The sequence below is a fragment of the Sinohyriopsis cumingii genome, chromosome 12, assembly GCF_028554795.1.
Source record: "Sinohyriopsis cumingii isolate HCF-2022 chromosome 12, ASM2855479v2, whole genome shotgun sequence".
Taxonomy (NCBI): domain Eukaryota; kingdom Metazoa; phylum Mollusca; class Bivalvia; order Unionida; family Unionidae; genus Sinohyriopsis; species Sinohyriopsis cumingii.
Genome location: NC_142972.1, coordinates 30,695,705 through 30,715,454, shown reverse-complemented (window position 1 = coordinate 30,715,454; position 19,750 = coordinate 30,695,705). Strand labels below are relative to the sequence as shown.

At 37.9% G+C, this 19,750-nt stretch overlaps 1 protein-coding gene across 1 annotated transcript in view; it reads left to right on the top strand.

Moving 5' to 3' along the window:
• Positions 1–7,961, top strand: part of LOC149786186 (uncharacterized) — a 58,604-nt gene extending 50,643 nt beyond the window's left edge. Inside the window, exons 4-5 of the mRNA XM_089976544.1 lie at positions 6,064–6,214; positions 7,439–7,961. Of these exons, the coding sequence (XP_089832670.1) occupies positions 6,064–6,214; positions 7,439–7,460 (173 nt within the window). The 3' untranslated portion in view covers positions 7,461–7,961. The remainder of the gene's footprint in view (positions 1–6,063; positions 6,215–7,438) is intronic.
• Positions 7,962–19,750: the final 11,789 nt, after the last annotated feature.

The following is a 19,750-nucleotide window of genomic DNA, read 5'->3' as shown; positions in this document are numbered from 1 at the left end:
TTTTTTTTGTTTTTTTTTTGAGTTATTGGCAATTGAAATTGTATTTCTTTTCGAGAGACGTGGGTGGCCCCGAAAAGGGCCTTTGGTTTTTTTGGTGTAGGGGTGAGTTTAAGCAATCAACTTTAACTGTCTTAAGCCTTTGCCACGGCCGAGGCCTACTTCTGGACTGCGTACTGTTGATGATGATGATGATTTGGTTGAAATCACTAAGGGTGGTACGGTAGGCTTAGTCACAGGGTTGACGTGTTTAGCTCGGGAAGGTCGTATTCTCTTTGGTCGTAATAAAGAAGTCTGATACATTTGTTTCAGACTTCTTAACTCCGCTAAAATGTCCAACAGTACCGTGACCGTTTGATTTTCACCCTCTTGTTTCTTTGCTGCTACTTCTTCTTGTTGTTGTTGTTTTTTTCTTACCTCTTCTTCTTGCTGCTGTTGCTGTAGGATAAAAGCTTGTTCCGCTTCCTTTTGTCGTTGTATAAATTTCTCCAGTTCTTCTTTCTGTCTCTGTCTAAAATTCTCCACTTGCGGTAATGAAGAAGGTAACGAAGGTTCCGGAACAAATTCTTGCGAGGTGAGAAAATCCATAAAATCCCAATTTACCTCTTCTGAAAGTAAGTTCGGGTTCCCTTGGGCGGTCTCCACTGCTGGTGCACCCCAATCGATCGTTTTCTGAGTTTCCGTCATGTTGAATCACTGTCGCATAGATTGACTACACACAGGCGCTAGCGAATCTATATAGACCACGTGACGTCACAGACTGTTCTCTTCGGATTGGATGCGGGCTGACTGAATTTTGTAACGCGTGTTTGGATTGGTGAATGAACTCAATCCGTTTCAATCCTTCCTCTACCTATAAATAAGCGCAGTTCACTGCATTGATTCACCTGTTCTCGTCGCCTCAAGATGTGGACCACAGTTGAATCATCCACCCTTGTGTCTTCAATGATGTTTAGGACGGACATGCTAATGTATGTCCGATCCAAGTGGACCATTGTCCACAGGACAAACACCAGTCTGTGGATACGTACGATCTACGTAGAAAGACAGGGATGCCTCAAAAGAGTCCTCATTTACGGTCCAACAGTGAGACGCAGCCTAAGGACAAAAAGAAGACCAATGCGGTGCCCTTTATGTTAATGGATACATTAACATAAACCCATAGGCCCTTTTCAGGGCCACTCATATGTCTCGAAAAGAGAATGACTTTCGATTGCCTACCCTTTTTTTAAATTTAAAAAAAAAAATCCCATGTGAAATTCCCTTTTCCCTAGACAAGCCCAAACTCTATTCCCCATGTTAATTCCCCTTGTCCCTAAACAAGCCCAAACTCTATTCCCCATGTTCAATTCCCCTTGTCCCTAGACAAGCCCAAACTCTATTCCCCATGTTCAATTCCCCTTGTCCCTAGACAAGCCCAAAGCCCCATGTTAATTCCCATTGTCCCTAGAGTGGCCCAGGGTTTTTCTCCATGTTAAATTTCCATTGTCCCTAGAGTGGCCCTGGGGGGGGGGGGGAGGTCTGTAATGCTAATTCCCATTGTCCCTAGGGTGGCCCCCTTCACTACTTGGATATCAGTTATGGACTGTAGATCTTTCTGGTCGATACCAGATTGTTTTTACAGCTGGCAATATTTTGAGAGCATTCTATATCTAATATAAATTGCTTGGTCTGATTACACTATTTCTTGGACTTTTTTTGCATTAATGGAACCATGCACATTTTGTATTTCCGCAATACTTTGTGGCGGAAGGTACATATACATTTTGGCCTCTTAAGACGAAATTACTTGGTTGGGGAAGCGGAGCTTTACGTGAACGTTCTGCCCCATGACTTTATTTTAGCGCAGATCAGTCGCTGATTTTCTATTTCAACCACCACCGTCTTGAACTCCGTTAATAATGGTTTTATCTTCTCTGCCACCAGGTAGAGCTTTGCATTTATGTTGACACTACTTTGGGCGGCTACGCTAATCTCGGAATAGACACGTATTCGCAAACGTAACAATAATAAAATTAGTTAAAAAGCGCTGTCAGTCGCAACGGTTAGATATGGCCCTGACAACCATTACAATCAGCGTGCCTATGATAGTTGCCGTGGTTGCGATTCCTGAAACAACACTTTCAACGGTTGTTGCTGTGGCGAGTCCGCAAATCGCACCTACGACAACACATACGCGTTTGTATTTGGCGAGTAAAACGGATTTCTTTGTAATTAATCCCGTAGTTGTTGTGTCGCTTCGATGTTTCCGGGTGTATAGCTTTTGAGGATCCATCACAGCTCTACTATTATTACATCCACCGTGAAGTCTAATTGTCTAACAGACTAGCCTTGTCCTGGTGCAAGAACTCAAGCAATTTCAGCCAGTTAATTATTTTTTCTTCAGTTATACAACCGTCATGCAATCGTAGAATTTTTTTTAATGTGAAATATATGTCTCCGGTGATTGTGCATTCCGGGTGTTTGGCTTTCACACCAAGATTATTTAGAAACACACCAATCACCTCTTTGCTTTGTTATGCCGACAGTTATGTTGTTTTTTTGGTGAATATCAGTCGACTGGGTCTACTTTTCCTGGACGAATCAAAACTGGTTCGGCATACCGTTTTAGAAAATATAACCTCTGTGGACCATTCGGTGGATTTTACATCATCGTTGTTGAATCAGTCTTTTGATAATTTTACGACTGATGGTGACTGGCCCTTGAATATATTATATCTAAGTATGACGAGGGGCTGGTAATATGTCTCTGAAGCCGATATTCATCGACAAGTGGAACAAAACTGCTATCGTTGTTAGCATCCTCTGTCACGTTGTCCAATATCCCGTCGGTGAATTCTGCAACACCGTCGTCACGTGGCTGCTCAAGATCCATCACCTCTGTGTAATAATAAATCTCAAACGCAAATGCCAAAGACGAAGAAGCCGTTTGGATAGATCTTGAGTCGTTCGAACTGACTTGGATCTCCGGTGACCAACGACGTAATTTATGATCAATTCCAAAGTCGGGGCAATAAAGATCATATCATTCTGGGATGCATTCGCGAAAACCGGAACAATATATAAGCCTGGGAGGTTGTGCCTCCTGAAGTTACGTTTTCAGCTTCAGAACTGTAGCTGCCACTGATGGCATGAAAAACTAAATTAACATGAATCGTCGAGTTGATCCTGACAGTGTCTGGCGCGATATTCTAACTAGTACCCGCAGGTCCTGCACGCAGAATACGTTGGTCTGAATGCGAATTGCATAATCTATCATAATGTGTTCTTAATGTGTGCGATGAAAACTCGTACCCCAGTCGCGTAATGGCAGTGCTGGAATATCTGGATTTTGTTCCCGGTGTGTAACAATGGAGTTTATGTTTGTTGAACCTTCTAATTCTATCGGTGCAAGGTTTAAAGAGCTGCGTTAACTAAGTTACCTGGGGTACCATGAAGTAAAATATTCAGTCGATATCCCTGATACCATGGAGTAAATATCCAATCGATATACCTGATACGAATTTTGCGTGTCTGGAACACCTGTTGGATATACAAGTAACAACTGTATTCTATTAACCACCCAAGCCCGGAGGAAAACGTATAAACATCGTAGATGATGTATGTGACTGGCATAATCTTGCACAGAAAACGTCAAATGATCTTTGTGTACCTTAACGCGCCGACGAAAGAATCGTCGATGTATTGTTAAAGGAGGCATGAAGGCCAAGATTGCACTCTGTGGACACAGCCCACTCAGCAAAACCTCCTTAGGATCTTAAGATCAGTTCATTGAATGAAATGCAGATATATAGCATAAGCATGGATGAGAAACTGGCCACATTATGCTACAATCTTGGCGGTTATTGGAACGGTGAAGCAGCTGTTGAGGCACATACACACTAACCATCGAAGGTTTTACAAGCAGTTCAAAGGATACAAAGCCAATGACCTAGAAAGCCAAGGGTTCGTTTCAAACCAGACTGCCTCTCAAATAAGTGTGTTCTCATTTTTTTGTAATCAACATTGATAGTACTTCCTTAGATTTGATTTTTGTATGTTACTTACAGCTGAAACTGAACTTCACATTTCCTCAGTTAATAAAGAAAATATTATTCCAGTGTGACTCGAACCTGAAATATTTAAATCAGAAGTGTGACGCCTTAGTCGAATAGGCCACCAAGAATTCTTAATATGTGAAAGAAAAGAACTCTTTTATAGCTTAACAGGGCTGGAATAAACAATTTGACACACGCACATTTACCGATGTGAACATGAATCCATTTTAGAATTACAATCCATCGCCTACTATTTTAGAGTGCGGATGATTATTTTGTACATATTTCGTTTTTTTTTTCAATGTTCAAGAGCGCGTAAGTGGTCCGACATTATTATGATAGCTGGCATCTTGAAATGTTTATCTGTATCTCAAATTATGAAATTAACTCTTATACCAGCAATAATATGACTTGTTTGCACATCGGCATTGATCAAGTTAGCTATTTTGGACAAGACAGTTCAAGCCAAGGAAGGTTATCTTTGGGAATTATAGACTCGCAGAATACTCCATATATTTACTTAATGTCTTATACAAGAGATAGTAAACTGCAGCAGAGAGCAGCAGATAAATAAAAGTGATACGACTGTATGTTTAAAAATTTACCGTGCAGCATAGATCTACGGATAAAATAATACTGAGGCACTCCATAGAAACATCGCTTGCAAAAGTATGGTTGCGCAAAATCCCCAGGTGGAAAATGTCGCAGGTAATATAGAAGAGATTTAAGAACTGGGAACCATGATCGGTCAGCTCGGTCTTAAAAACCCATTATCATACCCTAAAGGATAAAATCTGTTGACCACTGTGTAAAATATCATGGAACCAATCAACAAATTATGTAATAAGATTTACAGAAGTAAAGGAACATAACGTAAAGGGCCGTGTCTTTTGTGAAATTTGAGTCTTAATGACGTTGATGGGTTTGTATAAATTTTACTGACACAATTTGCGATGGCAAAATATATTGACGAAATCGGTCACGTTTGGACATATAATTTTAAACAATATAATTGGTAAAAGTCCTGCATAAAAACATTGCAGTGTTTTGGTAGACAGATTTGGAATGAGATTGTGACAATCAGTTCCAAGGTAAAAATGATTTTTAATGGAAGAAATGTTTGTTGTTTTCTTTAAAATTTAGATTTATGTTGGTAAAATTTAGAATTCCATATTATAAATAAATAAAAGGGAAGATTAAAAAATATTGATTAAACGATAGATTATTCGTCTTGTGTGCCTCAGATGAAAGTAGGTCAATTTTATTTTAGCCTTTTTTCATTGAAAACAACGTTAGCATATATCTTAGAAAGTACTTGAATCGAATACATTGAACATGAGATAGTTGTTTAATGCCATAAACATGTCTACCTTTGAATGTTTAATGATCGTGTCATATTTTCTTTTTTCCCCCAGACTTCATTACTAAATGACAGAAACGTCAACTCGAAATTAGGCTAACTTTGGGTACAAGGGTCTTTACTGGCAGTAACTTTGTTTTTTGACGTCATCTTGGAAGCAGATTGATGTAATGTTAAGATTTACAAATATGTTGTGGTCGCAGCATCTAAAACAATCTTCTACATATAGCAATTGTCATAAAAGGTATAAACGGAGAGCAAGCTTGTATTCCCGAAAGCTAAGCTAACGATAGCCCTACAATAGTAATGTTCAATCTTAACATTACCGGAAAGCATGATTGCCTATTTTGTAATCCCCATATTATTTCTCAACTAATTCTAATAAAAACAATTATCCACCTGTTGAGTCTTCATATAAACGTGACTGTAAAGACCACTCATGGGAGTCACAAGAACGTGTATTAAATCAATACAACAAAGAAAAATAATGTAGGGAAAACTGTTTTTCATTAAACGCATTTATTAATCTGCATTTCTTAATTGTATTCAGCGTTTGAGGTATCAAAGAAAAGAACAGTCTGTTGGGCACAAAGTGTGCGGTTACTTCTGTTAACAGTGGTTTCGCAAGAGATGTATTGACTTTCTATTATTACCTTATTGCCATTTCAGATGTCCAACCTGTAGACTTTATAGGTAATGCCTGTGACTTCATTACAACCCTACACGCAACGTCACGTGACCACCTAGCCCCTCCCCCACGTATGATGAGGCACGCTGAGGTTAGGCGGGCGCACAAACAGAGGAAGACAAGAAAAGGAGGGTACTGATAATTCAAAAATTCGTTTTATGTTCCATCCAAATTATTTGCAGAACAAAGGATTTATTATATATCACACATTGCTAAATTTAACAGGAACAAGTTTAAATCACAGATAATTTCCAAGCTTTCCCAGTTATTTGCTCTCAAGGTAATTGGGTGTTTTCTATATTTTATTTGTTCAGTCTATCGGACCAATTCATCCAAGTTGACAGAAATAAATTCTCATTATTTATCTACTTACAGCAACCTCTGCTGATAGCGATCTCCTTTTTGCTATATGTAATGAGATATAAAAAAAATAGTACACACGGTTCATTTACCTGCTAAAAATATTTAATAATTCTGGTTTCTATTCGTACTTTTAGAGTTACTTCCCTCTTGTCGTTTTAGACATTAGCTGTAAATAACTAAGCTTATAGAACCCATTAAAATATAAAGAAAGTTATTGTTTACCAATCTTTATTATCCTCGTTATTTGATGCTTAATTCCTGAACCGATTAAAACAGTGGTAATGCCAGGCAAAATTGATACCTACCTATATCATTATATACGTCCTAATAACATTGCAATCGTAGGGCCATATGAAATACTGTTAAAAACTGCAGCAGCAGTAGTTGCAGTTTTAGAAGCAACAACCTCAAAATGATCCTTGTGATGAGAATAATGATAGCAGAAGCTTCTTGACGTGCTATTTATTACTGCTGTGTTAAGTTTTCACTGTTGTGTATAGAAGATTCAGGTTGCAGAAGCAATTTATCTGCTATCTATCACAGCTGTTTTGATGTTTCACTGTTGTGTATAGGAGATTCTGGTTGCAGAAGCAACATAAGTGCTATTTATCACTGCTGTGTTAATGTTTTACTGTTGTGTATAGGAGATTCTGGTTGCAGAAGCAACATAAGTGCTATTTATCACTGCTGTGTTAATGTTTCACTGTTGTGTATAGGAGATTCTGGTGGCAGAAATAATATACTAGTAATTGCTATTTATCACTGCTGTGTTAATGTTTTACTGTTGTGCATAGTAGATTCTGGTACTTAAAGCAATACAAGTGATATATATATATATATATATATATATATATATATATATATATATATATATATATATATATATATATATATATATTATGTGTGTGTGTGTGTGTGTGTGTGTGTGTGTGTGTGTGTGTGATAGTCGTATTTTTCAAAATCTTGTCATAACAGTAAACATTTATATTTCAGGTCGCCGAAGAAGGCAGAATGATACACCATGCTTAGCTACGCTAATTAAAAAGATAGAGGAAGTACTAAAACTGGTCTGATATTCAGCCATAAGCTCCCTTCATCATACTTGACACCGAAATCGTGTTTAATAATGTGTCATTCTCACTTTTTGTCATTCGTGACAACTAAATTGTCTTTAATAATATATATATATATATATATATATATATATATATATATATATATATATATATATATATATATATATATATATATACACTTATTAGCAGCTACTGAGTTATTATTTCACATGGTTCGTCGTTTGGCTACCATCAAGGACCATGAAGTTTCTTGATATGACTTGAAAAGTTTAATTATTCGGCTTTTAATTCAATTATGTCCTCGCTGAATTGACTGTAATTTATTCCAATAACATATATACAAGCCAGAAGAATATTTAGTAATGGAGTGTTATCATTATCATATTTTGACACATCTTGCGTCATTGTGTATAATTTGTGTAATAAATATAGATATGGAATTCTCTTTTTCACATCTTTTCTTACAAAAGGATTTAGAAAAATACGACTAGCGCACACATCCATGCACATACACACCAATAGCCTAAGTGGTTAGAGCGTCCGCCTCAGATGCGAGGGGCTGCAGGTTCGAATCCCAACCGACTCATAACAAAGACTTTTATTTTAAACAATTACTTACAGTTGCCTCGCTTGGCGCTCAACATTAAAAGTTTAGTGTTCGAACTGCTTGGCCTGGTGTCAGGATAATATGACTAGGTGGGACATGATCCTACATGTTTGTGGCATGATGCCCCAATGCTAGACATCATTATAAACTGCCACACTGCATACATCGTAGCGATATGACTCAAATTGATAAAGCTAAATCAAAAGTCCAAACACACAAACACACACACATGACTTTTATTTTTAAAAAAAATTGCTTACAGTTTTGCTTCGCTTGGCGCTCAACATTAAAAGGTGATGAGGTGATGAGGTCATATTTTACGTATACATCGACAGTTTCACTGACTTACTGATTCACAATTGACAGCAATCCAAGCGGTGTCACCGTTGCAGGTAGCAAGAGATATAACATTTCATTCCAGTGCATCTTGTAATGTTAGCTCATTACAGTGTCACACAGTAATCCTTATGTTTCTATTGTATGCAGTGAAGGTCAGCAGATACATTCATTGAGGTTTTTTATATATATAAATCTTTCACAATCCAAGAATTATACGTAAGGAGGATGGCGAAATGCCAAGCATAGTGCATTTATTTGCAAGAAAGTGGACACCACACACACAATAACTAGCAATGAGAGAGAGAGAGAGGATATGTATATGTGTGTACTGGGCTCCACTTATGCATCTAGAAGAGGCTTGCTATAGGACTCATGGTACTAATGATATGAAAATTTGTTAGTGCCTTTTTGGTGCGTTGATCCAGAAGATTCTGCGGTTCATGGGCTTTCCTCACAGAGAATCTTGCATGAAGGATATATCTGTACTGAAAAATTTTGGTTTGATCACGAGCATTCAAAAATTTAAAGTTACTGACATTTTACTCTCATGATCTTTCAGTAATCATTTTTCTAAACTCAAGTCTGTAAACGGACTGAAATTCCAGCAGTAAAGCATTGTCTCTTTTTTCAGTTATAACTTGGTTAACCTATGAAAATATGTTTTTACTAAAATTTTACTTCCATTATCAACCAGTCCTGGCCAGCCAAACCTATATTTACTCTATTTTGTCTTCATCCGCTTATAGACGGGTTCTCAAATTCCTGTATAAATAGCACCATGATGTCCGACAGTGATTTTGTCCAGATGTATGTTAACACGGCTAGTAGTGAGCTCTTCTTGGGTTCGCAGTAATACAAGAAGAATGTACACATTCTTGTCGTGTCTATAAATTTGCATATATTTTTAATGTGAACTCAAAAATGAATCTTTTATATTATGAGCCGCAAGATAAAATATTGGACTTTGTAAATAATTCGATCATGTTACAAATTTCGACACTACATTTAAAGGGTTTTGTTTCCCTTACATCTTTCATTTATATGCCTTTTAACAATTGTTGACATCTTAACGTTTCCTAAGACTCTAAGTGTGCATTATTTGCGAGTCTTTTCTTCCTAAGCTTTTTTAATTTATAATGCTTTATCTTTACGTAACTTGTTTATTATAACAGAGAAATATTCATCGTTTAGCCAAAGACGTCGCGTGTACATATATTAGTGATGGTACCATAACTAGCATCAGGTAAATATGAATAGAATGGCGAGTTTTATACCAAGATAATTGAAAACAGTTTTGATATATCTAAAGATATATTTTGGTCATATATAATTAGGTATTCCACTTTGTAAATATGTTAGTTAACGCATTATTTCAAAGTTTACTTTCTGGTGTTATTATATGCTTTCCTTCGGGATTAGGTATAATCCTTAATCGGATAAACCTTATGCTGTTTATGTTTTAAAGGAAATAAAGTCAGCCAATCAGCCAGTTAGACATACATACAAATATACACGCACGCACACATGCACGATCGCACACGCAGATCCATAAATACATACAAGCATTTATACACATGCATACAGACACCTGACATGTGATAATAAAGACACATATTGCTACCATTTATGTCAATTTTCCATTTGTGTTTTTAAATAGCATATCAGGAATTAGGGTATCAGTCACCCGCAGCAGGAATAAGCAATTATTTCAAATATATTTTGAAATACACATACCAATCCTTGTCTTTATTATTTCAAAGTTACGGTTAATCGTTAACAATATATACCAGATTTATTGACCTTCATTGTATCATTACCAGCATCAGGCAAATTTTTACAGAATGTCTGTGCCATTCGAACCTAATGAGCAAACTTAGATATTCAGTTCGGATATTTCTATACACATATTGATATGACTGTATATATTAACATGTTTATTTAGTAAATGCTTTAGTTGACGCAGTATTATGCATTCATATTTTATAATTTGATTCTTTCCTGTGTTACAAGATCTTGTATTATCTTAAATTTGATTTATCTGACGTGACCTCTGTTCAAGAGGAAATAAAGTCAATTAGTCATGTACTTCAAATTTTCCTCAAGTTTAACAATGATAATATTTCCTTTTTCTAACTGTATTGTCACCTACCAATGGCACTGTATGGCGTATTATACGTTGATCTGCCATCAAATGGCAAACAGTCAAAGGGAACTAGATCCAACGTGTCATTGCAACCAGAGGTCGGGCCCAGGCTCTACCGACAGCTTAGAGGCCGTCCATTTAGTACGTACGCATGGAGGAGGGGGGGGGGGGTTAACCCAAATGCGTACGCTTGAGGACTTGGCGGGGGATACTGATCATGTACTTATGCATTTGAAACCGAGGGGGTGCAACCTCGATACTAATTAGTCTAATACGTAACCTGTTCGACTGGGTTCAGTCTGCATTTTAATTTTAGAGGATACTATACAAACTTTTTAAAGTTATGCAGTTTATCTCTTTGATGCAACCAGACATGCAACTTCGGTGGACTGTTTTATTAAACACTTTAATATTATTATTCCTCGATCGTTTCTGTGTGGATTAAATATAGGCCGTTCTATAGAATTGGGGGAGGGGTGCGTCAAGCGTACGTACGCAGGTAGGTGTGCGTGCATCAGTCTACCTCCTGCACCTCACCATGATCAATCTCCTTTTACTTTCTCGTCCACGTTTATGAAGCAGATATATGTTGGCATCGATGTGGATAATAGCTGACCGTCATGACCAGCACTTTCTCCTTGACCCCTATTTCTGTTTCGTCTACGTTTCTGAAGCCAATATTTTGACTGTTTCGTTAAAAAGTCAGTAACTGTAAAACCGTTTTAAGATATCTGAAAGAAAGTTGAAAATAAGTTGAAATAATGGTGGGTAGTTTTCAAAATAACCTGAAAGCAGCGTGAATAACTGTTTAGGAGAGAGAGAGAGAGAGAGAGAGAGAGAGAGAGAGAAACAAGTTATTGCAAGTAAAACTCAAGTCCTTAGATCACAAGGGAAGGTAACTTCACAAGATATAAAAGATCCTCTTAAAGTTAAACTTGGTAAACAACTTGGAAAATGATCACGAGAATTTAGAGAATCCAAAGCAAAAATATGTCTAAAATATTATGGATACTGAGGTATGACTTACGTGGTTTGATGAGAGAACAGAGTCCTCCAGGCATCACTTACATAGTTTACTGGGAGAACATAATCACACAGGCATAACTTGCATGGTATACTGAGAGAACAGAATCATCCATGCATGACGTACTTGGCGTACTGAAAGAACAGAGTCACCAAGGCATGACTTACATGATGTACTTAGAGTCCTTCAGACATGGCTTACATGGTGGACTGAGAGAAAAGAAACATCCAAGCATGACTTTCATGGTTCACTAAGAAAACATAGTCATCCAGGCATGACTTACACGGTGCACTGAAATAAAGTCATCCAGACATGACTTGCACGCCGTACTAAGAGAACAGAGGCATCCGTACTTGACTTACATGGCGTACGGATAGAACAGAGTCATCCAGGCATGACTTCCATGGTGTACTGAGAGAACAGAATCATTTAGGCATGACTTCTATGGTGTACTGAGAGAACAGAGTCACTTAGGCATTACTTCCATGGTGTACTGAAAGAACAGAGTCATCCAGGCATGACTTGTATGGCGTACAGATAGAAAAGAGTCATCCAGTCATAACGTGCATGGTATACGGATATAACAGAGTCCTCCAAACATGACTTACATGGTGTACGGATAGAAAAGAGTCATCGGGGCATGACTTACATAGTGTACGGATAGAATAGAGTCCTCCATGCATGACCTACATGATGTTAACAGCCTACAAACTTTAATACTTCATAGCTGGCGTTGTTATTGCCATACAAGTTAGTGTTGCATATTTTTAAAACGCCAAAAGAACAATCAATGATAGAGACTACATATGTCTCCTCCAAATAGTAATATAAAGTTAATCGATTCCAGAAATGCTGATGATTATTAAATTAGATACGAGTAGGTCATGACTCGGTTTAATAAATTTCAAATTAATAAATGTCAAGCTAAACACACAGCATGCCTAACAATATTTACCATGCAACATTAAGCTCAACACTTACTGTACGTTCCATCTTGCCTTGGAAGAAGATAGTTTAGATTAAAATGGATTGCCCCAACTAACATGGGTATGGAAGGAGTACCGAAATGTGTTCTTCCAGTTTCTTTCAATCGGTTAAAGTTTACGATTGACAGTCTAAATAACACAAGTGATACTGGCAAATAAGATATTCCATGAATTAAATGGTGCATAAATTTCCTAGGATCATGGAACTAATTTTAGGCCAATGCAAATTAATGAAAGTAAAAGAGATTGAGTTAAAGAGATATAATATCATAGAGGTCTAATATAAAGGCGTGGACAGCATAGACGTTTTCAAAATATGTAGTGGTTAGAAAAGCAAATTATATTTAGGAGTTGCAACGGTCGCTTCCAAAGAGGTTATTATATCCAATTTTTTTCAGGGCTTGGTGCAACCGTACTTTGATTTGTTGTAAAAGCATTTTAAAGGCTGGTTTTAAAACACGTTAAGATTGTCACCTGTGAATTAACTAAGGTGAATCATTATTAGTATGTATCATGTGTAGTGCGTACTCAGCCATTTAACAGCGTCATCATCAGCAAGGTGCAGAGCCTGCATTCCACCGGGGAACTTTGTCAGTGGATAGTTGTTCACAGTGTGTGACATAGTCTGTTGAGCTCCACAGCAACAGGGAGAGTCACTGACTTGGCTCCATCAGATCAGGTTGACTGCACAACAACCCTGTCATGTCCTTCCGAAAGCGGTTTAGCGTGGTCCACAGATGTCATGGAAGGCTGAAGCCAGGAAGACAGATAGATGGCTCAGCTACGAGGGAGTGGTTTACAACATCTGTTGAACTCGACTCTCCATGCCGAAATAGCGGTCCTATCCCCAGGCAACGAACCTAACCAGATTGGACGTATCGAAATCAAGCGGACTGCTGAATGTGAGATGACATCCATTTACAGCAGACGTTTCTCACTGGCATAGACCTTAGCCAACACTTGTGTGGTTGCTTCCTGGCAAATGTGAAGGATGTGAATATGATGATACAACGATGAGTAAAGCATTAATGAAATAAGCCATGATGATCTGAAAGTGGTACTTATGAATCCAACAAAAATAAAGAAGACGCAAAGTTAAAGATTCGAATTATTTAAATTACCAAAGCCAATTTTTGAGGATAAACAGTTTGAAACAGTGTTATCTATATAAGGAAAATTTATTTTCTATAGTGTAGCTGCATAAATGGCAAGTGTAAATGCTCGAGAAGCCCGCAAAGACAAAATAAATTGCCACGTTCACGTTAAATAAATGACAGAAATATCTTAAGACGTTTTAAATTCAAATTCACAGAGAAAGATGAAAGACATCAAACACTAAGTCAGTCTACAAAGAATGACTTTAACAGAAATCGTGTTGGATAAATATGACACAGCTAATAACTATATTGCACGGAAACCTGTAAACGCCCAAATGTGTCAAGAGTTTGATGACAATGATTTGAAAGATGTAAGAACATTGGGAGAAGAGGTTTATAATGAATTAACATCTATGGATCAGAGTATTACGGAATAAACTACTAAGGTCTGAGGGCTGCAAAATTAAATAGATGATAACAATATTTCAGATGCTCAAGATTCATTTACGAAGAGTTTAATTTTACTCCAAATGTGATTATGTTTAAAAACTTCTTTGCTTATGTTCAGAAAATCCCATATGGATTTTTTTATACATTAAATGTACACAATCCAAGAACACGATATCGCGTTGGTCTTGATAAAATGTTTGGTTGAGCAACCTATCTACGTCACCCCAGTGAGAAGATTCTTGGTTAAAAACATCGATTCACCTCCCAAATTTCTTTTGTGACATTTTTCGCAAAATTTCCGAAGCGTTACTATAGTGAAGTGGCTGAGTCCCCAATTTTATTATAATACTTATTTTCCCTATATATGACCTCGTGTTTGGTCGGCACAGCCTACCAAGTGCAATTTTGGTACAGGCCTTGTTTTCACGACATAAGGCCTCAGACGTTTGGTAAGTCCAGCCTACCTGCTGCCTGCAAGGTTGAGATGGGGACTTGTATGCTAGGCACTTTTGAGCCTCCATGCCTTTGCCCAGGCTATGCAGTACACCGTGGAGAGGACATTTCAATCTTGCACTCACCATAAAGAGCAAAACACAGAAGATAGCCGTTTACGGGATACAAGTCCAGCTCAGAGGGTACAAAGCATGTGTGCCATGGGCTGTTTCTATAGCTGGCAAGGATCATTGTATCATATAGGTTTATTTTCGCTCGCCACAAAGCTCAGCATAATACAGGTCCGCCACGATCCGTCTGCCACGACAGCAGCATTGGGTTTAATTTTCTTTCCTGCAAGCAGACAGCAAAAGTGTATCCAGAAAACGGAAAGCAAACTTGTTCGGCTTGTAACCTGGAACTTTAGATCTTTATTTCCTGTACCAGACGATAGCCTGCAAGCGACAGTGGATGTCCGCAAGATAGCATCGATTGACCGCGAGCTGGATAAGATGGACACTGGCACTGCTCTCCATCATATAAGAACGTCAGACACATGTTAAATACGCATATGCGAAGCACAGTTGTATTGGCACAAAACAGCGCTGACGAGCACCTTGAACATTGCGTGGCTTCGCAGGCAGAAGCGCATTACTGCAGAAGATTGAAGAACTGGTAACAATGTCGGAGCGTATCATCTCACTGATCATGTCAGCCTTTGGAGGCTTTGTTACAGTCATCAGGATCTATGCTCCAATGTTATACACATCCATCGAAGGCAAAGACCGCTTCTATGACGCTTTACGTGACATCCTCCGGCACGTAACACAGACCGAGAAGGTATTCCCTCTACGGCGACTTTGATGCAAAAGTTGGATTAGATCACAGATCTTTGCTATCCTATCTCTGACACCACGGCACGATGAGCGGGTACATAACGATTTTACTCTTTATTTTGGTTTAAAAGAAACATAGCATCATAAACACATTCTTTAATGGCAAATATCCATACAAGGTGTATGGCTCTACCTATATGATCCAGTCATTGGCATAAACTCGACCTGTTTATTACCAGGAGACGCGAACAAGAAAACCGCACCTATCGCAATGCAGACTGTCACATCGACTACGCAGTTGTGAGCAGAAGAGTATGAGTACAGCCCCGAAATCACCAGGGACCTAAACATGAAGGCTTGCCACTCACCTGTAGCATGAATAACAACGCAGAATTCATGCAGTTCTCAAAGACATTGCGTAGCTTATCTAAGAAGAACGCGCAGGAGAGAATGCTGAAGAAGTCTGGAATGCCCTGAGATCACTGATATGCGAATCAGCTATGCAACATACAGACTAGTTTTAGACATGCGCAGACACAATCGTGTAAGTGTTAAAGGCGAAGAACGCTGCCTACCTAGAATAAGCCTAAGCGCAACAACAGAAACACTTCTAGATTTTAAGTCTGCGATGAGTGCCGTGTGGACAACAGCCAGGAAATGCGTAAATCATTATTGGGCTGATTAGACCGCATCAGACACAAGAAAAATCTACGTCATGTATGGCGCGATCAAGAAGGCTCTTGTCTCCACTATCAAAGTTGTTCCCTTGAAACCATTGGATGGCGAGGTGATTACCGATGGTATCAAGTAGATGTCTCTCCTGGTGCATCACTACCTCGAGCTGTATTCCCCGGAAACAGACATATCCTTGCTAGCGCTTTACGCGCTTTACGCACTGCCAGAGTTACCTATCATGGAGGAAGTCAACGAGGTGCCAACAGTGTTCGAGATAATGAGCCATATATTACTTGGCAAATGGAAAGTTGCCTAGAAAGGACAGAACTCTAGCCAAAGTGCTCAAGTATGGAAAGTTCAGCATGCTACCACATCCTTGTGACCCCCTCTTCTGTTGGAAGGAAGGAGCAATTCCACAACAAATGCATGACCAAAAAAAAAAAAACATGATTACGATATGCAACGAATAATGGCGACCGTAGTGACTGCAAGAACTATGCGTCATCTCATTCTTCTGCATTACAAGGGAGGCTTTTGAAAGGATCATCTTGAGGAGACTCCAACAACTCCCATACCAAATATTTCGGGAGGCGCAGTGTAGCTTCGGAGCCTAATTATCAACTGACGCGCCGAAGCCAGATAAACAATACCATGTTTAAAAAAAAAACTAACAAAAAATGCACCGGATAAACAAAAGCGTGATAATCAAAAGACATTTATAATCAGTATATTACAAAGGATTCATTCTCCCCTGGGCCCCCAAATCACTATCAATTTATTGCACAGATCTGAATACCTTCCATTTTGCTACTTTAAGAAATTTTTTATTGTAGATGTACCGGACCAATGATGGCTCTATGCATGCAGATATTCTGTTAAACAATACAAGAGGAAGTTGTACATCAGTACTGGTTAACTGTGTTGTTTCAAAAGTAACCATGTACACAAACTATAATATAAACAATTCAAATCAGTAAAGAAATCAGCGCTAAAGAGAGAGCCGGTATCAAAGAAAAAGCTTATCTGGTACAAAATAGTGACAAAACAGTGTATGAAGTAATGGAGTTAACTCATTAGTATACACAGGTATGTTCAAGTACATTCCTGTGTATGCTATTTAACAATATTCTGTACATCGTACAAATATTGAAAGCTCATACAATGAATAAGCAAAATCCTCACGTGCCAAGCAAATATATAAGAACTATTGCAGTTTGTTATGATGAATGTCATAATTATAAGGACTTAACTAATCGAGCAACCACTTTAATTAACTGCACAAAGCCTAAAAATAATTATTTATCTTTTAAAATTAATATTCATACACAAGGCAAAAATACTGAAGTAGTATTCGTAGTATTTGTTTTGTTTACGTTGGGATGGCATGTTCAACTATTACCCACCCCACCACCATTCTCTCTCTCTCTCTCTCTCTCTCTCTCTCTGCGTATATTTCTTTATAAAAATTTCAAGGTGTCCAACACAAAAGGAGGAAAATAATCGTAATGCTAGGCCTTCATCAAAACAGGTAATTAGCGAACAATAGCACAGAACTAAAAGCAGATATGTATTATGTACTAGTATAAGCATGGGGACATAAAGGTGTAACAAAATATCAGCAACAAAAATACAATACTTGCAAACACGCATTGAATACATATATTCAGATTTAGGTTTTGGCATCCGGGAGTTTTTGAGTTGTTTTGTATTCTTTAAGTAGAAGAATACTTCCTTTGTTGGTTTGTCTTTTAGATACGTACACAAAAAGATGTACTGTAATAACCAAGTGATGTGCCCGTCAGACTTCCTGTAAATTGAAAAGAGTTGCCTACAGACAAAGAATCACCCAGGTCTCAATGGATAGTTTCGTATTTTGACACCTCTCTAATTTTTAAGGTAGAATAGAGCGTGAAAAGTATTAGAATTGTGTTTATAACTTCACACAGAAACTAAAATAGCAATTAGGTTTACATTTTTTACTTTGAGTGTTGCCTGAAAATGGGTTGGCTTGTTTGCCGGCTTGTATACCTGCCATATATATCAAATGTAACTTGGGCTGCAAATAACAGGCCGACTTGGATGCCTGCTACTGCGGTAAATATCGTAAAATCGAGATGGTTACGCTGTAGTTAGACTCGTACTAATTTTTATAATACATTGTGAACTTTAAACATGCACTAGTCCCATAATAATTGTTGAGCCACCTTGTCACAGGGAAATATTCAAAGCAGCTCTTTACTGTACAAAAACGAACATAAAAAGAGGGGATGGGGTAGTGACGGTTCCGTGTAAAAGCTATTAGCTGTGCAAGGAATTCATATTAATACATAATTAAAATCTAACAAGATTGCTTTCCACAAAAGTCATTGGTTACTTTTCTTTTTGTTGTATCATTAATGTACGAAATATTCTCATTGTTTTCCAATCTTTTTTTTTTTGTGCTATAAAATCCACCCCACCCCACCCACCCAAAAAAGAAAACATACTGTTCAGTGGGATCTCATCTCCCAGATGTACAACAACATGACTCCCTTAAACTTTCTTTGCTGAATGCGAGCTGCTGAGCATGCGCAGCACTGCAACTAGTGATCTGAGGTGTTCAGACACTGAAAGGAAAACTATACCCGCTAACGGAACCATGTAGGTAGATGCCTTGAAATGATTGTTATAAATTTTGATCTAATCATCTGACAGGATCTACGTATGCCTCCTGTAAGCATCAATATTTTCTGATCTATTGATGTGTCGGTGATATCTTGTTCCAAGTTGGCTATTTTGTGAACTGAATCATGTATGCATCATTGTATGTATTTTTTTAATCAAGCCAGATGCAATGAATGTCAGTGTAAAATTCGTTAGTGCTTTCATTACTAATATATATGGTAGAAGCAACCTATAGAAGATTTTCTCCACTTGTGTTATACAGTATCAAACTACTCCCATCAACCTCTTACCTTTGGAGAATCAAGGACCACGGATCATTAGAGCTGCATTAGCTTACACACACACACACACACACACACACACTATATATATATATATATATATATATATATATATATATATATATATATATATATATATATATATATATATATATACATACATACACTCATAAAATCAAATACCTGCGCAAATCATGCTTTTAGTCCATTCTTTACCCCTATTTACAACGATCTCAAGAAAACAGTCTTTGTCAAGTGGAAGGTTCCTATACCACAGAGACTACAATTTTTCTCTAATCAACCAATGACCTAAAAACCATAACTTTACGTTTGCATTGGCTTCTCCTTGTTTCATATTTGTATGATTCACTAGTAAGCCTTTTCAAGTGAACATTTGTACTTCACACCATGAAGTACAAAACTCGACCCAGTCACCCAATTCCATCTCCCGGTCAATCGAAACACAGCTTTGAACCGCATTTCACACTCACCCTACATATGCACTTCCACCACACATTTTCACAACCATAATAAACGGCACCTCAAATAAAGGTGCGACTCCTTCCGAATTATTCCTAAGTAAAAATTGGCCCCTGTCATGAATATTTCACACTGAAAGGCACAACCAAACAACACCTATAAATTAATTAAGACAGGGACTACTTGGCTACCATGCCAAGCTGAAACATTGTATT